General features: G+C 38.2%; 2 protein-coding genes across 5 annotated transcripts in view; one reads left to right on the plus strand and one right to left on the minus strand.

The window, feature by feature from the left end:
- Positions 1 to 1552, plus strand: part of ANGPT2 (angiopoietin 2) — a 55366-nt gene extending 53814 nt beyond the window's left edge. For both annotated transcript variants that reach the window (XM_045879587.3, XM_045879588.3), the window contains exon 9: positions 546 to 1552. In XM_045879587.3, coding sequence (XP_045735543.1) covers positions 546 to 706 — 161 coding nt within the window. In that variant the 3' untranslated portion in view covers positions 707 to 1552. The remainder of the gene's footprint in view (positions 1 to 545) is intronic.
- Positions 1 to 20069, minus strand: part of MCPH1 (microcephalin 1) — a 266528-nt gene that overhangs the window by 126147 nt on the left and 120312 nt on the right. For all 3 annotated transcript variants that reach the window (XM_064585715.1, XM_045879585.3, XM_064585716.1), the window contains exon 12: positions 3543 to 3620. In XM_064585715.1, the coding sequence (XP_064441785.1) occupies positions 3543 to 3620 (78 nt within the window). The remainder of the gene's footprint in view (positions 1 to 3542; positions 3621 to 20069) is intronic.

The following is a 20069-nucleotide window of genomic DNA, read 5'->3' on the forward strand; positions in this document are numbered from 1 at the left end:
CGCTTTCAATTTCCTTTTTGTCTCTAGGGCTTAAAGATTTCCTTTTCATCTAGCTTCCCTGAATTCTTAAAATTTGGAATCATTTAAAAAAAAAAAAAAATGTCTGGTAGAAGGAGGGAAGCCTGAATCCATCTGGCCCACTAAGTTGCTGGAACCAGAAAGTAATCCAATGAGGGTCATCCATCCATTCTTCAGTGTTTTGACTTATCCCCACTTTCCACTGTACTGTGGTGGTCACCAAATCGGGACCAGGGAAGACGTGCCATGCATGTCTATGGGTGACTGGTCTTTCCACACAAGGAAAACGGAGTACAACAGCCCATAAAAACATGTGCCATATGGAACTAGGATTTAACTTGGGTAAAGCTGGAAAACCATCGCTCTCGTCTGTCAGTGGGGCACATTCTACACCCCTGAATCTTTGCATGTGTCTACTTAAAATGCACGGAATGTGACGGGGGCATTAGTCAAGTGTTTCTAATGCCACGGTGAGACAGAGTTGGGGTTGCCTGGTTCCTAATTCCTTCTGCGTCTTACTTTCACAGGCTGGTGGTTTGATGCATGCGGTCCCTCCAACTTGAACGGAATGTACTACCCACAGAAGCAGAACACAAATAAGTTCAACGGTATTAAGTGGTACTATTGGAAAGGTTCAGGCTACTCGCTCAAGGCCACGACCATGATGATCCGACCAGCAGATTTCTAGATGCCTGCACACACCTGGGGAGTGGCGGCCAATTACTCTATTTCCAGAGACCTAATCCTGAAGATCTAAAAGACAAGGCTGCATACTGTGTCCTCATCCACCTCAGAGAGGCAGCGTGCGCTCAGGTGCCACAGGGATCCATGAGCTCCAGCTTAGAGCCCCGTAAACCTCCCCACTCAAACCTGCATCAGTCACGCACCGACGCACAGCCCTGGTATCGTGACCTGGTAGAATGCCTATGTGAAGATAAATCTAAGCCTGCAAATTTAAGACTGACAATTTACAGACTCTGGTGTCACAACCAAGAATGTTGTGCCGGGTTCATCCGCAAATAACTGGAAAACAGAACACTTAGGCTATACAGTCGAGATAACCTTGGAGCTGCATTTTTCTAAGCCCTGTTTATAGACTGTGTAAATATCCATATGTCCTGAATTCAGCATCACTATCGTAATTGAAAGGAAGAAAAAATCTCTAAGCCATAAAAATATATTATATATTCAGGGATTTTTCTGGGAAGTGCTTATTTGCAGTTTAATATTTGGAGAAGGAAAAAACATAGTTAACGCATTTTTGCTCCTCCTCTTAGGTGCTTTAAACTTTCATTTTGAAATCAGCATATTTACGAACGTGTTGACAGCATAGTTTTAAGTTAATGCTCAAATATATATTTCAAGTTTAAATGGTGAAAACTTCCAGGATCTCTGAAATTAATAGAAATGTGTGTTCTTTCAGTTTATATGAAGATTGTACTATTTTTTTTTCTGCCTGGCTGTTAAATATGAAGGTATTTTTAGTAATTAAATATAAATTATTAGATAATTACATTTAACCTTTATGATAATATTTACGATTTTGTGATTTGATTCTGAAACCATTGGTTATGCCTCATGACAAGGAAAGATTCGATTTTTAATGACGAAGAAAATTATACATTTAATTCCATGACAAAGAGACTTTACTATCTTTTCCTCACTATTCTATTACAAAGGTCTTTTTTTTTTCTATTAAGTTATATTTTAGAGAAGTAGGCTACAATTTAGTTTATGGTTGAAAAACCTTCTATTTAAAGCACATACAAAGCTATACTTTTCAAGCTAGATTCACCCTTAAAGTCTTTTTTTTTTTTTTTTTGATGTCCACCAGCACACTTAAAAAAAAAAAAAAGCATTTTGGGGTACAAAACCAAAATTTGATGTTTACAATAGATTCAAATCTTTACAGAAAATTCTGAGAGCATGGATTTAAGCTCAGGGCTGCAAAACTTTAAACCCCTAGAGTTTTAACTGCATCTGAAGTTTTCATAGCACAATTAACATTAATGTACATCATGTAATGCTTTGTAATTTGGAAGCCATTTCTCACGTATTTGCCTTGGAGTCGGCTGCTGCTAGGAAGCGTAGGGCCACATTTGAAACCAGAACTTACCTCATGTCTGTCTTCACCTTATGGGGTTCTACTACTATGTTTTTTCTTTATTCCGTTCTTTCTTATGTAATTTATTTTCCCTCTGTATGCCTCCACCCCAACTTCATTTGAGAATACTAACATCTGTTGCATGTTTTGAGTCAGTTTATGGACTCTGGAAGAGTCCGGCACGCCACTTTCTCTACCACTTCGCTGTGCTTCCCTGACAAATATATTGAGGAAAGAACCTCCCCATCTTTGAACAGTCTCTCTTGTTACATTTAAGTAGGCTTTATAAATTCAACAGAGCACAGCTTTGTACCAAGTTAAAACATTATCTGGTAATAAGAAGATATCTCCACTGCAGAAGAAACCCTAAGTTCCTGTGATGTCTCGATGACCACATGGCAGACACTGAGGTGGACCAGTGATAAGATGGGAAAAATTGGCAATAGCATACTTGATACCGTGTGCCCACACCGGCAGGTGAGATGCACTTCAAAGACACGCCACACTGTGTTACACAGAGTTACGTATACTCTCTTATGACAGAGAGTAGGGGGGTTTGTGTCTTTACACTTCAATTCCTTATGTGGTATATCAAACAGAGTCTTGCCAAGAAGAATGTTTTTTCTCCTTAAGAAAATATTTATAAAGTGGAGGGAAAATCAAAATGATAATCTTAAAAATGAAAATAAAAGCAATCCAACAACCTAGATAAATAGGTGATGAGAGGGCAACGTCCTATGCATACTTCAAATAACAGCAAATAACACCAGCCCTGGTCATAGATAAAAACTGCCACTTCTCTTTCAGGTATTAATCTTCCAAAAGCATAAACTGTGTCACAAACCAGTTAACTTTTCTGAAAATGAAAGCCAACATCTACATGATCCTGCTTCCAATTAAACCTGAAATTACCTATTTAATTGTTACTTAATCTTTTAAAAAATTAGAACTTCCATTAAGCATTCAAAATATTTAAAATTTAAAATGCAGTAAACTTAAAGCTGCATTTGGGAAGAGCATCAGAACATAAGGACTGCATCATGTTGCCAGCAGGCCATGACTTTTATACCTATCAGTTCTGTCTCTAAAAGCAGTAACAGCTTTATTTCTCAAAGCAGTAAATAAGACATCATACTACCTCCTCAAGAATCTAGTCCTTTTTCATTTCTTCTTTTTCTCAATCCTGAGGACTTTCATAATTAAAATTCTTTAAGATTTCATTCCACATGATTTTTTGCAGAATATTCTCACATTCCTACATTTGTTCTCACAAACGGATAAAAAAAGTATTATGAAAAATTCCATGAAAATGTGTTTTTAATTGCAAGCTTAATCAAAACTTGAGTCCATATCTATGCAAATAATAATTTCCTGAGAATTCTGAATTGTATTTACCATAATAAAATAACATCTGACTTACAGGAGCTGCAGGGAAGTAGTTAGAAAGTTCAAACGGTTCCTCAGGAATCCAGTAACCCAGTTCCAAAGACCACAGTACCTACAAGTGACACAATAAGCAGACATTTATTATAGATTCATTAGGCTCTCGGTGGATAATAAACTACTTTGAAGATAGAGCCAAAACAACACAAAAAACCCAGCAGTGACTACGTACTCCATAGATCTGAACCAGATGTGTCTTACACAGCAAAGTATCATCAGAATCTTCATGCTGCATCAATCTTATGAATAATAAATGCTTCTCTTTAAGAAAAAAACATTTCCAATGACTAGAAATCTGGGTTATTATTCTAGTGAGGCCAAATACTAAACACCACCCCAATAACAAACATCTGAAATACCTTTTTAAGAATTCCAAGTTTCCAATTTAAAGAGTCATTATAGACAACCCTCAGTAAATATTCCAGGATTTTATTAATTTAAAAAAAAAACATTTATTAGGAGAAGATAGATCATAAGCTTAAACTAAAAAAGCAGCCCTTCTGGTATGTGATTTTGTTTCTAACATGGACTAATATTTTCAGAAGTTCTCCTAAAACATTTGAAAATCCTTCCCAGGCTTTGGAAGGATAAAATGTTTCATAAACAAGCCTTCAGTATTATTATTTATTATTGTTATTTGAACTCGCATATTTTAAATGATCAAAATGATGTTTTTGTTTTTAATTCAACAATTTTCAAGATTCTATAGTCATCTCTACTTGATGACCAAACTCCCTGAAAATCTGTTTCTATTTCCATGCACCAATAGAATTTTATAACAAAAATAATCAACTGAATTACATATCCCGTATTTATTTTTCATCTGCAATTTCATTTCTTACATTCAGTGAATCCACGCTCTTTTCTAGAGTCGCTACATAAAGTTTAAGTTTGTTTTGCTGAATTACCAGGGATGAGGAGGGAGTTTTCCTGTTTGGCAGTTTCTAAGATTAAGACCCATCTATGGGAGCTTGGTCTTAAATATTTCTAAGAAAAAGTGCACATGCTGGTGGAATAAAGACAATAACAAGATACAGAATCTGAATGACAATTCTCAGCACCGGTATGGATCTTACTTTAAAACTGAAGCATTTATTCACTCAATACTGTTTCTTCATCTCACTAACCGCTTGTCTGTGAACAACGTATTGAGAGCCTACGGTGAATAAGAACCCACGCTAGGTCCTGAAAACACAAACCCAATCCCAGAGGAGTTCACTCTCTGGCAGGAGGCATGAAGGCAAACCACAAATGGTGATTTCTCAAAACAGTACTGTGGGAACCTATAGAAGAAGTAAACTAACTCTAAGAGAATCAAGGAAGGGTCCACAGATGAGGTGACGTTTGAAACGGAGTCTTAAAGGATGAGTAAGAGTTCATCAGGCAACGTGAGACCAGAGTGAGGAGGGGAGAGGACATTCCAGCACGGAAAGAATGCCACATGCCAAGGCAGGATTAAAGCGGTTTCTTTTTTTCTTTTTTTTTTTTTTGGGCTAAAGGGTGCTTTGGAAGAAGTGGTAAGAAAATCGGGTTGATTAGATTCCTATGGTAAGGTATAATAATATACCCTGTTTCTATCACTGTGTCTGCAGGGCACATGGCAGAAGAACAATCCAGAAAAGACAGGAGAAAGCTCTGAGGGTGCTGAGCCCCAGATGACAGAATGGGAATGGAGTATGATGCAGGGCAATGTGTCTTCACTATAGAGACAGGAAGTGATGAGTTGTGTTCTCAAAGACCCTAATTCCATCTTCACGTAGATCTGGGTGTACACGAGCATTTTGTCAGTTAAGTCTCTTTTTGCTTACCCCTGATTTTACTGGCTAACCAATATAGATAGATAGACAGACAGACAGACGGACAGACAGATAGATAGATAGATAGATAGATGGATAGATAGATAATCTTCATAAGATCAATGAAAGAGGGTATGAAAAAAATGGTACAGTGAAATCATGTTTCTACCTGGCTATTTAGAGGTGGTTAAAACATTTAAGTAACATAGTGTTTGCCTTACTTTTATCAACGTATGATATCATTTACAGAGACACACTAACAACATCTGTGTGGTTCCCTACAAATCTGTGATTAGCCCAGGAAGTAAAATGTAAAAAGCTTCAAAATCAGGTTCATTTAAGACATGAGGCAATGTGAAAGAATTAGGATAGTGAGAAACATAATGTACCAGTGAGACAATCCAAGGAACCAGTCTTAAAAATGCGTGTGGCATTTGAGTTCAAATGTAGTCCACATTAAAATGTCAACTGAACCTCCTGGAGAAAATTTATGTTCTCTGAGTTTGACCCTTTCTAAATGTTATGAAAATAAAGCCATAAGGCATCTATAGTAGAATTTTGGCAAGTGAATTAATAAATTGAATTTAGGTAGGCATCCCAGAAATTAATATTGAACAGAGATAGCAGAAAACACTGATTTGATTGTAATGAAATCATCAAATCAGAAACATAGTGCAAGCTTTTCACTTTAGTTCTTTCATTAACCAAAGTTATCTTTAGCTTAGTAGAGTGTTCAATATTGGGAAAATCTACTCTGCAAGATCACAGTTAAGGCTGTAAGTGAACTAAAAGTTTAACCCAACATATTTCCCATCACCTATGTGATAGAATAAAAATAACTAAGATGCAATTGGGTTGCATAAATAACGAGGATCAAATCCCATGTTTATAGACCTTAAAATGAGGGCTGAGTTATTTCAGCATCCACTGAGAATGGATATAATGTTTGTGACATTTTAAAACTGCTGTTCATAAAACTTGAACCCTGTTGATGAATTTAAATAGGAACCACTTGTCTTATGATATTAACAGCTACTGATGAGACAAATTTCCACAATGTAGGCGTGACCACACTGTTAATTCCATACTAGGCAAAACACAAATGGTCTTCTCTTGTTTCATACACATCTAATCATTTCATTTTAACAATGTGAGTCAGTGGAGCTACAGTGAACCCAAGCCAGAAAATGGCACTGGTATTGAAATCAAGTCCGTAACAGCATCATTTACAAGGAAGACAATGAAGCTGACTTAATGGTTAACACATAGCAAGATGAACACATCTTTAACTTCACCTTCTCCCCAATACTCAACTAAGAGGATAGAATTTAAAAGAATGAGAAGAGTCTACAGCAGATAAAACAGGATATTTTGGAAGTTGCAAAGCAGGTGCGTAAATGATAAATGACTTAGAAGGGCAAAGAAAGTTCAAACTTAAGTGTCTAGAGAAAGAGGTCTTTAGGAAGCATCCAATTCCCTCCACAGACTCTCTGAAAGGCAAAGAAATTGGTGATATGTCTGAAGATGGGGTATAGAACAGGGTAAAAAAAAGAGATATTTCCTATCCCGTAGCCCACCCTCCCCTGGAATAAGACAAAAGTAAAGTCAAACCGGCTGTTCTGAGAGCAATGGTGGATAGCGCTAGGGAAAACCTCTCCAGCCCTTCCCCTGGGACACCAGCCATTCCTTCCTGGGGACAGAGATCAGCCCAGGGGAAAAAAGACATACAACTACCAAAGCTTGGATCTCAAATACCTCCATTCACATCAGATTATCTATACACCACTCAGACAGGCAGAGTTTCAGTCAGCTTTTCAATGCCTCATTACTGAACATGACTTTATACCCATTTGATAAAAGCCTCTAGCTTGAAAACATAGACCAAACCAAACAAGAATGGAATTCCTGGGATCACAGTGATGGGAAGTCCCTGGCTAACAGCAGCTTGCAGACCTAGAGAGAACCAGTCTCAAGGGAAAGAGAACAAATGGGCTGATGGGTGGTGTCTCTAAGAAAAAATAAATGGGATTGGAAGATAATCTGATGTGAAGACAGATTTGAGAGAAGAATTATAATGCTTTTAGAAATTTTTGCAGTCAGTTGGTGATAGTTGCATAGAAAACTAAGCAATCAAAATAATTGTCAATGATTAGCTCAGGAAAACCAACAAACACAAATTACCAGAGACAATCATAGTGCATTACATGTCTCAGTTCAAACAGCATCCACATACTCATTTGTGTGTGTGTGTGTGTGTGCCCGCACGTACGCACATGTGAATGTGTATTTATATGCATATATAAAATGTTAAACAAAAATTGTAACCACATTGAGCAGACTGGGGAACAGAAGAGTAGGTAGGACTGAAAGGCAGCCATACAGTCATATTTTGATATTCCATAGAAGGAACTCTACAATGTCTCAAAGTTAATTTAAAAAAATGGCAAGAAAACCATTTTATTTAGAAATATGTAGGTAAAATATCAGAAGGCTATTTTAGTGAAAAATCCAGGCTGGGAAACAACAGGGCAGGCGGTGCCATTTTTTATTATAAAGCCTCATAAATTATACTTGAGTTTTAAAAACACTTTATTTTGGATAATTTTAGACTTACAGTACAGGGAGTTCTCATTTAACTATCACCTAGATTTCTCTATTGTGCGATTATCCAACTTAACTTTGCTCTTCTGTTTCAAAAGTGCTTTGCAACTTGAACCAGCTTATTGGTATCTACAAGAAAATCTTGCTGAGCCTGTAATTGGAACTAAGTTGAATCTATAGATCAAAATGGGGAGAACCAGAAAAAAAATACCATCTGATTTCACTTACATGTGGAATCTAAAAAACAAAACAAACAAACAAAACATAAACAGACTCATCTAACTAGATACAGAGAGCAATCCAGTAGCTGCCAGAGGGGAAGAGAGTGAGTGGATGGGCAAAATAAGAGAAGGGGAGTAAAAGGTACAAATATCCAGTTATAAAATAAATAAGACACTGGAGGCAATGTACAGCATAGGGAATAGAGTTAATATGTAACAACTTTGTATAGTGGCAGAGAGTAGCTAGATTTAAAATGGTGATCACTTCCTAATGCATATAAATGTTGAATCACTTTGTTGTACACCTGAAACTAATACAACATTGTACGTCAACTATACTTCAAGAAAAAAAATGTGGGGGGCGGCTGACAGCTTAAAAAGTACCCATTTTCCCAATTCATGAACATAGTATCTCTCTCTTTTTATTTAGGTCTTTGATTTTTCAATAAATATTTTGTCAAGATTTAAATATTTTAATTTCTGTGGATGCTAATATAAACGGCATTTAAAAAAAATCAGAATTCCAGTTGTTTATTGCTAGCACATAGGAATACAACTGAATTTTGTATATTGACCTTGTACCCTGTAACCTTGCTGAACTCACTAGTTGTGGGGGGTTTTGGAGATTTGCTGATGTTTTCTGTGTAGATAATCATGTCTTCTGTGAATAAACAGTTTTATTTACTCCTTTCCCAATCTGTGTGCATACTCTTTTTAGTTCCCTTATCGCACTAAGATTCCCAATACAATACAGAAGAGAAATAGTGACGGCCTGCAATTGCTTGAACTCCTTTGTGAGGCACAATAATTTGATCTATTACAAACAAAACCAAAACGAAACAGGATAGCATAAACCCAAAGTGTTTCTGGGTATAAATGAAATGTACCTATGGAAAGCACAGTGTTTCTTTGTGTTGTTTTTAAATTTGAAAAGTTTATATTGTTATCTAGTACAAGTGCAGGCTAGTGGTCCTGGTGCTTTTACTAATTGCTTCAACTTCCTATTCTCTAAAGAATAATCAGAAAATTCAGAGTGATCAGAAGTACTGTAGCTTGAGATCAGTAAACGTCACTTTCTAAACCAGAACCAATCAAATTAATTTCTCTTAACATTCACCTTAATTTCCTTCTTTGTGGGAAACAACAATACTCTTTGTGTACAAAAGACTTCATGTTGTTCAATGTATCTGCTGATTAAAATCAAATCTGACAGGGCGCCTGGGTGGCTCAGTTGGTTAAGCGACTGCCTTCGGCTCAGGTCGTGATCCTGGAGTCCCTGGATCGAGTCCCGCATTGGGCTCCCTGCTCGGCAGGGAGTCTGCTTCTCCCTCTGACCCTCCCCCATCTCATGTTCTCTGTCTCTCATTCTCTCTCTCGCAAATACATAAAATCTTAAAAAAAAAAAAAAAATCAAATCTGACAGTCAGAAACTTATGCCTCAGGTTTAACCTGTGGGAATCTAGTTACTTTCAAATAGCTCAAAAGTATACTTCATTCTCTACTTTAATCACTGAGAAGAGATTGTTCTACCCATCCTTGCCCCCACCAACCATGGCAGAAAACTTAGTTGTAAGAGTTTATGGAGGTATAAAAACATACACTCAGGATCTGCAAATCTCTTCTTTCTTATAGAAGAGGAACGATAATAGTAATTACTTAATTTTTTTGTTATTTTAAGCTAAAAAAGAAAACAGTACAAATATTTTTCTCATCAGATTTTATAAATTCTTTGTCTCAGTTATAAGAGCGGTTAATTTGCTCAAACAACACCACCTTAAGAGAATTCGCTACTATGTACACTGTTTAGACTTTTCCTACCGGGAGAATAATATTTGTGTTTTTTGCACAACTACACACTATGGGATACTGGTTAACGCCACAGAATCCAGGCAACTGGGTTAAACCAACCTCCGTCTCGCTGTGGCCCTGTGACAAGAGGCCAGTTAGTTAACCTTTCTGTCACATGAAAACATGACACGTCATCATAAATGACAAAAGGACCATGTAGCTAATGATACAGTAGTGGCAATGAGGCTATTTCTAGGTTACATTTCAGGATTAAAGAGTTGGGGCTATCGATGGTATGGTTTTTAATAACTAAAGAACAGAGGATAGGGGGCTTATGTCCTGAACACTTTGGAGCCAGAAAACTGAGGAGGTCTGGTCTTCTGAAAAGACTGACTTTGACTGGCAAAGTTTCAAGGCCATAATATTTGTTCCAAAATAAGCCATTCCTCTGCATTTCCAACACATCTCAGAACATCAGGAAATGCTTTATATGATTCCATAAAGTTATTTTAAAATACAAACCCATTCCATAGATGTAATGCCTCTCTCAACGAGGCAATTTTCCATAGATGATTTTTAAAAATTGAGGTGAAATTCTCGTAATGTACAAGTAACCACGTTAAAGTGTCCAGCTCAGTGGCATTTGGTATATTCACCGTGTGTGCCACCACTTTTTTTTTTTTTTTTAAGATTTTATTTATTTATTCATGAGAGACAGAGAGAGAGAGAGAGGCAGAGGGAGAAGCAGGCTCCCAAGGAGCAGAGAGCCCGACGCGGGACTCGATCCCAGGACCCTGGGACCATGACCCGAGCCGAAGGCAGACGCTTAACCATCTGAGCCACCCAGGCGCCCGTGTGCCACCACTTCTTTCTCGTTTCAAAACATCTTAATCACGCCGGGAGTGTACCCCATACCCGCCAAGTAACTACCCTTCATTCCCCCTGCTCCCCTCCACCCCTGGCAACTGCTAATCAGCCGGCTGTCTCTGTGGACTTGCCTATTCCACATAAACTGTGGGCGAGGAATCAGACAATATGCAACCTTTTGTGTCTGCTTTCTTTCTCTTAGCATAATATTTTCAAGGTCCATCCGAGTTATGATATGAATGACGGCTAGGCACGAGAGTGTCAACAGTAAGTGATATTGAGTGCTTACTGAGCGCTTTATTTAGATGACCTTTCAATTGTTTTACAGATAAGAAACTGAGGCTTAGCGAGTTTAACTGCCTTACTGGTCACACGGCCAGTGAGTGGCAAGGTTAACATTAAAACTCACAGTCTTATCCCGTAACCTTTCAAAAACACATAAAGTGGTGTGCAGCCACAGAATAAAGATATCCACGTTTAAGGTGGCAGAAGATACAAACATTCTCTAGGCTATCTCTAGAAGCAGATGCCAGAAAGAATACATGCTATGAATTGAGGAAAGGCTGAATTCAAATTCAAAACTCACTCATCTTCAAGCACTGTGACCATAGCGACTTACTGAAACTATTCAAGTCTCCGTGGCCACAGAGGACACAAAGGAGTCTTGTACTAACAAGCTGAGAGAGCCTAGGATGGCCAGGATGCCAGGATGGCCCCCTCCTTACATCTTCTGTGTGATTACCATCCTCTGGAAGCAGCCCTATCCCACCCTCCACATATGGCTGGCTGGTCTCTAGAACCTTCCAACTCAGCACATGGTCATAGGGCCAGCAACCTGTACATCATCTGGGAACTGGGAACTGGTAGCCAGTGAAGAAAGTGTAGGACCAAGACCTACTTGTGAACCACAGTCTGCATTTAATAAGATCTCCAGGGGATTCATATGTGATTAAGTGTTTAAAAAGCACTGTTCTGGCTGTCTCAAAAAAAAGTGGCAGGAAACCAAAACCTTAATACAACCTATTTAACCAAGACAGATAAAATAAGCAATAAAGTACTAAAAATAAGTAGTTAAGAACTCTTTTTCCTTTTTAAGAGATATTAACTGACAGAGACTAAATACCAGATGGTAAGAGGAAAAGGATGTCGTACATTGATATATGCTCAAATATTCTTATTAAAACGTTTAGCTATATAGTATATGGGCATTTATGTGAGATTTATGCTGCTTGTAGTTTACCTAATCTTTTCAGCCAGAAAAAATGAAAATGGATTATTCTTGGATTTTAGAGCTTAACGGCCCACTATTAGCTACTTTTTACATATTGCTAAGCAAAGACCAGGGTGACCCAGCATTTCACCAGCACACTGACATGTGAAGTCCAAACATCTTTATAAATAACACAAGTTCGTACTTTTCTTATCAAAATGAAAACAAAGAAATAAATATAACACATTCCAATGTAACTAAAACAAACATCAGAAACATCGCTTCACTGTATGAAAACACAGTAGGAATTATTATTACCATCATAGACAATAAGCCAAATATTAATATTATGGCTACTCAGAGCAATCACTGTTTCTTATTCTTTCTGTAAATTTGAGTTAAAAAGATTTTTTCTTAAATGAGCATCAGGTCATCTTATTTTCAATGAGTTTTAACAAGAAAATCATGAACTACATGGATACCTTCATAATATATAATGATGCACAATGTTTTTATACGACATTTTTAGCTCATCAGGAGCAAAAACAAATTCTGAGGTTTCTTAAAGAAGTAAGTATGTTTAGTCATGTATCTGCACACTTATTCCTTCCACAAGTAAGTGCTGTATTCCAGTTCCATCCTGGGTCCTGGACCAGGTGAGAAATGATAGGCATGGTCTCCACCCTCAAAGAGCTTGTCATTGCTCAATAACCAGGGTCTGTTAAAGAGTTTCTGCTTTTCTGTTTGAAACTTTCTTTATTTTGCCCTAGTCCCTTGTGCCAAGGAGGGTGTGGCTATCTCTAAGTAAGTTTTAATACTAAAATTACTGTTTACAATTTAACAATTGAAACAAATGTTCTACTACAATAAAGTGTACATGGCAGATCAGAAATACTTGAAGGTCAAACTGTACAAACTTCCAGCTACAAAATAAATAATTCATGCTAAAATTAATCACGAAAAGAGCAGGTCTTAAAGTTCTCATCACAAGAAAAAAAATTTTTACAACTGTGTATGGTGACGGGTATTAGGTAGACTTATTGTGGTGATAGTTTCATAACATATACAAATCTTGAATTGTTATGTTGTATGTCTGAAACTAAAAAAATGTTATATGTCAGTTATACCTCAACTAAAAAATTGTGAATAACATTAAGTATTTGTATACTATTCTTTCTTGTTTTGTTATTATCTAACAAAACCAAAATAAAAGAGAATTATATAAGGGGGGCGCTTGGCTAGCTCAGTTGGTAGAGCATGTGACTCTCGATCCCAAGGTTGTGAGTTTGAGGCCCACGTTGGGTGTAGAGATTACCTAAAAATAAAATCTTGAAGGAATTATATAAAACAAAATTTGGTGGAGAGGTGTTTTTCTATGTACTGAAGGTGTTTCTCTATGTACTCTCCAGTGGTGAGAAGAAAAACCAACTCCAAAGAACTAAGAAATAGATCCATCATGCACCTAAGGCGAGCTGCTATTTTAGTTGATAAAACCACTTTTAGTTACATATTTCTCATTCTCTGGTAAAGAAAAGCCTAAAAAATTTCCTGTAGAGAACATTCCAGGGCAATGAATTTAAGGAGAAATGTATTGTGTGGATTATACATAAAAAGTATCAGGTAGCAAAATGTACAATGGTGTCAACTATAGTTTTGAAGAAGATATGACAGTTGTCTAAAATCCTGTTATTTCTTACATCAGCGCTCCTCAAAACCTAGTATTATCACTAAAGCCTAATTCACAGAGGTACTTAGGCAGACAAGAGTTCAAGTGTGCTATTCTTTAGCAACTTATTTTAACTTGGGTATAGAGCTTAGCAACCTGAAAGAATGGACAGCTAACAATGTCCCCAGCATTACTGATAGATGCCTAAAATGATGTGTAAATGACGGATGTTCAAAAAGTCCCAGAGAATGAACCATGGTTGCATTTTTCTGATGAGAACCTAAAGTTAAGTGGAACATTTTGTGTTGTTACTGCAAATGAGAACGGTTTCACTGGGTGTCAGATTGAGCACAAGTGACAACTGAGGAATTCAATGGAAAGTTGAGGAAGTGATATATCAAAGATGCACCTGTAGGTACAGCTGGAATTTTTCTAAAAATGAGCTTTGAATTTGTGACACGACTCCACATTGACCAAGGGGAGGTCCTAGAGTCCTCAGTCATAAGACGAGAAGGAGATCATTCGAGGTTTAAAAAAACTGAAAACTGGCATCAGATGCACCAAGTTAAACAAAATAAAAACAGTGTGGTCCTTGAAGACCAGAATTTTGAGAGGGATGGGGGAGGGGGGGCAATAAGTACTAAAGTCAAATCTCTTGATTTGCTGATTTGCAGCCTCATCCATTTAAATTGTTTGCCAAATATGGCACCTTTGCTTTAATACACATAATACACATACATAACCTCAATCTAGTTTCTTCTTTCCTGCTAAGCCAACAGGTCCAGGTGCTCCACAAACACACACCCAACTCATTGGGATAAAATCAAACTGTCAAGCACTAGGAATATCGTTTTTCAACTGGCCATCTTACAAAGCTTGAATCATCTTTTATATTGCCCCATCCAGCTACCAAGACCGATGTCTCTGATTCAGTCACAGCAAGAGGTCTAGAAGTAGCTGTGCGGTTTCTACTTCTTCACTTGCTGTTTCCAAACTACTGAGAGCAACCATCTAGTCGAATCCAAGGCTGTTTCTCTGCCTTCATTGTATTCATCCTTCAGTGGTGTTCCACGTGATCAAACACACTCTCCTTTCTGAGACAGTCCCTCCTCTAACAGAGTATCCCATTCACCTGCTGCTCCACCTCATCACCGCCTGATCCTTCTTGGTCTCCCTTGTTTGATCCTCCTCCTCTTTCTTCACTTTTAAATGTTGGCACAGCAGGGCTCAGTGTTAAACTTGGCTTCTCTCCTCCTTGTACACTCATCTCCTAGGTACCATGGCTTTAAGTTCCATCTGTGCATAAATGGTTCCCAAAGGCATATTTATAGTCCTAACCTTTGCTCTGAACACATGCGCACGCACGCACGTGCACACACACGCACACACGCTTAATGTGATATGTGATAGCTCTGCCTGAATGTCTAATAGGAATCTCACACCCAATATGTATAGATCAGAATTTTTTATTTTACCCCAAACCTGCAAACATTTTTCTCTCCCGGTATTCCCTGCCTCAGTAAATGCCACCACCATGTACCCTCAGGTGCTCAAGTAAAAAATTTAGGGAGGAGCCATCTTGACTTCTCTATTGATAACATGCTATGCGTTACCAAATCCTGTTACATCTTCCTAAAAAATACACCAGTCTGATCTCTTCTCTCCACCTATCTGCCACTATGCTAGTCATGGCCATTATAATTTCTGACCTCGATAATCTTAACTGCCTTCTTCTGGTCACTCTGCTTACTCTTACCTTCCTGCGGTCCTTTCTTTACACAGAAGCCAGAGAGATCAAAGTCTGTCTCTCTCTAGTCCAAATACTCCAGTGGCTTCCCATACTCCTGAGCATGATCTCCGCGTGCCCTGGTCACTGTCAGCCTCTCCAAACACCTATCCTTCTACTCCTCCTCACTCACAGTGCCTCAGGGCTTTCTTTCCCATGCAAAGTCTCAGCTTCAAGACCCATGCACTTGCTTTCTTTGCCAGGCGTATTAATTAGATTCTATCTGGCCTCTTTACAAAATTAAAGAACAAATTATTGATGTAAAGATATGAATTCCCAAAATGACAATGGAATCTCATTCATGTTACAGTCCATGGTTGTGTCTAGCGTGACTTCACAGACTTCTCATACACAAAAACAGCTCTCCTTTAAACTCCATAACTAGTCATCCTAGATGATGATCAAGTCCTGTTCACAAATCTATCTTCTCAAATGTTCTCACGAAGGGCAACTGCAAAGCCCTCGATTTTACAGGGCAATCTCTTTCTCCTATCTGTCCTCCACATGAGTTCCCATGGAACTAGGAAAGCACAGTGCCTCCAGTGTGGAAAAACCATACCCGAGGAATGGCCAGGATGAACCAAAGGGATGGCAGAGAGGATGGAGGATCTGAGTGGGACCACCTATGTCCTGGGGTACCAAGGGAGGTTCTACTGCAGCTTGCCCGAGGTTCTGCAGAGGAAGAGCGTGGGCACTGTTCAGTAACTACCTCAGTGAAAGGAGCAACACACTATAGACTACATGTTTCTCCACAAACGGAATCCATTATTTTAATAATGACAGTTTATAAATCAGGTGTACTTTGAGATGACTATTTATGATCACTGCCTTAGGACAATGCCTTTATCAAGACTGTTTCAAAGACCTGCATTCAAGTCAGACAGGTTATTTTTTCTAGTATCTCCATCACTAAACACAAGTGCAAAATCTGTGCGCTAAACACTATTGCAAAAATGTTCTGTCCTTAAGGACTCAATGAGACAGTGGGACGAAAACATTTTTTAAAGTGGAAGTACTTTATCAGGGTATAATTATCTGTGGCACAGTAAGAAGGACTTCGGAATCAAGTCGATGTGGATTCAAAGAAACAAACAAGAGACCTTAGTCAGCTTGGTATTATAAGTGCCTAGCACACGGCTGCAGCCAACAAACATTTGCTAGACAGAACTTAAGCAAACAGCTCAAAAACCCTAGTTATAAATGTGGCACACCAAGCATACTTTGCTTAAACATTATTCTTAGAATGTGCTCAGAAGTTAAGGTCAAAAAAAAAAAAGAGAGAGAGAGAGAGAATGGTTTTCAAGATGATTCTCTTTAGTCTTGGGTAGACAGCATGATGGACTAGAACACTAGTGATAATCCAAGACTCCGGGTCCTGTTCTGCCACTGGTCATAATTCTAGGAGAGCAACTTAGCCTTCTTCACTAGCCAACGAGAGATCCAGGCTGCATGAACTACTCTGTTCTAACTCTGACATTTGATTCTATGTTCACACCAGTTAAATCAGACTCACCACTTACCGAATCCAGTGTGAGAAAGCCAATTGTATGCCATCATTTCAAGAAAATTAACTCATTATGACATCATTCTTTGATTTATGAGACACTTGATTATAAAGTGTTTTTTTGTTCTTTTGTTAACAGTTAAAGTGTCTTGAAATTTGGCTGTGGAACTGACCAAACTCCATATTTGCATTTACAACTAATTTAGCTCTCAGACTCTCTATCAATCCTTATTCCTAAGCTGTTCAGAATCAATGTGTGTTGACCTGAATATAGGCTGAATCACTCCTCACTGCTATGTGGTGTCTTTGAAGCAGAGAAGGAGCTTTATGTAACAGGAGCCAGAAGGAAGAAGCCTCAGTCACAGGGCATTTCACTAGCTTTCACTGAACACAAAGCAGTATAAAGGTAAAGGAGAATTGTAGATAAGTCAGAGGAGAATGGAGGAAACACCAAATAGGTGAAAGTTAGAAGATAGGGTCTCTAAAGAATCCAAACAGCACTATGCTTAAACACAATATAACAAAAAAGCTTTGGTCTACAGGGATCCTTTGGTCAAATCAATTTCTTTATTTTTCTGTTGTGTTACTTCCTGTCTCCCATGAATAGGAAACAGAGCAACTCCCGACAGTTTTCTATTTCTCTGTATCTGCCAGACAATTCAGTCACAAAGCAGGAAAAACACAAGTTACTCTCTGCTGAAAAGAGCAAGGTTAACAATGAAAGTAGGAACCACTGTAAACACGTACAAATTGCCAACATAGTTTTCAGAATAAATTTTTTTTAAATAAAAATTCAAACTGAATTTTGTTATAAAATCACCATAATTTTTTTGATATGACTAACTGGGCCACATACAACCATCTAATTTTGAAGAACTGCTAGAAGCCTCCTTTACAAGCAATTTCCAGAGAATACCACACAAACCCTGAAATAAAAACATTCTCAGTAATGTTTTTCTTGGAGGCAAGCTTATACAGCTAGCCAAAAGGAATATTTTAAGAATCCCCCAAATTGCATTGGGGACAAGGAAAAAGGAGGGGGACCACAGAGAGAGAGAGAGAGAGGGAGAGTCATTCCTTTACACAAAGACAAAGTGGTCCTTGAAGTGTATCATATGGACACTTCAAATCTTGGCCCTAAAAGAAATTGCATCCTGAGGAATTCATATCTAAAGGCATACACAAGTTGCAGATGAACATTAAATTGTGTATTGAGCTTTAGACATTATGTCGCTTGGCTTTATAAATGACAATGGCAGCTATTCTCTCTCAAAAGAGTTTATCTCGCATGAGTTCGAGCCCCATATTGGACGTAGAGATTAAAAAAAAAAGCTTATCATGTTTATGCAATTGCATTTTTTAGAAAATTAAAGGAGGGAGGCCATGCAAGAAGAAATTATCTTTGTCTTATTTAAGTGAGATAAACAGGGAAAGAGATTCGGTTCATTTCTAAACTTTTTTTTTCTTAAGAGTGCAAGTCAGCAATAATCTATTAAAATCAATAAACATGCAACACCAGTGAGAGAAAACATTTGGCAGACATCACAAGTACATCACGAGTACACAAACAGGCACTTTACACCGCAGTAGATCTGGTCCTTTTCAATTTCCCAGGAATTGGTACTTCTCACGAGTAATGAGATGTTTAGGCATCACTGGTAAAGCAATGCCCGTAGCTGCTTTCACAGAAAGATACTAACGCCAAAACTATCACTCTTAAAATCTGAGAGTGATCACTTGCAGCAACACTACTCTGACGGTTTTGGAGAAGGTTAAAATATATGAAAACCGGTACTACGGCGGCTTTTACAGAAGTGGGGTTTCCAATATACTGAATTACCTCCAGATACCCAAGGGGTACTCTTCCTAGGTCCCTCAAAGAATGAAAGCGGGCGTACTTCCCATTGCCCACCCAGACCCCACCATGTTTCCCTCTCGTCCTCACTGGGGGTTCCCCTGTCAGACCCCACTGACTCTCTTCTCCTACGTGCCTGCCGTACTCATGAGCCTTCCTGGTCATTCCTCAGGACTTGTGAGGACAGAATGGACTGCCCATGGCAAAGTTCTCACTCGTCCAGAGAAAAAGTATCTTTTTTAAATTGTACCGTTAATGCATTCTGTGGACAAAACTGATGACAGTAGACAGTGATTCTCATAGCCCTTTGGGGAAATTGATACATTGTCATTTCTGTTGTAAAGCAAACATTTATTAAGTTCTTACTTCCTGCTAGTCACTGATGTGAGCACGGTGCATGTTTAACACTTAGCTTTCACACAATCCTGTGAAGGACGCATGGTCCTCAGCTCCGTGTCAGACAGGGAACCGTGGCTCAGTGAGGCATACCGTTCTCAGCACCCAAGCAGCTGAACGGAGTCTATTCCCATTGTATGTGGGGATGGAGGTTAACTTCCAGCCTGTGAAATCTCTGGATCTGGGACCAGCCATGGAGCTCGGCATTGAACTCTCCTGTACTTAATTATTTTTCCTGTTGCTTCATGTTATCATCGTACTAACTGTTAAAACATCAGAAGCCTGGATCTTCTGTTATACTTTTGTGAATCTTCTATTTCAAAATAACCTTGATGTAAATGTACTGCCAATCTGGACATTGTAAATGATGATGATAATATGATAGAAATACATGGGGACCTCCAAACAGAGCATACATGTATGTATTTACATATGTGTATGGAGGTGCATTTTCAGAGTAGTTATTTAAATAGTAATATCCTTTTCATTCCTATTCTCTCTGAATAACTATTTGTTGATTTTGGTCTTCCTAGTAGAAGCCAAGATCAAATATATGACCCTGTCAGAAGTCATATCTTATAGAAGAAACTAGCTTAATCAGTGGTTTAGTATGGGAAAAATAATATTAAATTTTCAAGCAGCTGCTTTACCACTATTTAAAATCACTATACTGGTATATTCAATGTATTATTTAAAAATATTAACTGATTGCTTTCATGCACCATCTTGCTAGTGTAAAAACCTTGAGGAAGGCTCTCAGGGTTCAGCATTCTTACAGCTGTTTCAGTCCTGTCTTTGCTCTTGTCTTAGAGGT

The sequence above is a fragment of the Mirounga angustirostris genome, unplaced genomic scaffold (genome assembly GCF_029215605.1).
Source record: "Mirounga angustirostris isolate CCGP_5_RB_7025 unplaced genomic scaffold, mMirAng1.0.hap1 SCAF_2, whole genome shotgun sequence".
NCBI lineage: Eukaryota > Metazoa > Chordata > Mammalia > Carnivora > Phocidae > Mirounga > Mirounga angustirostris.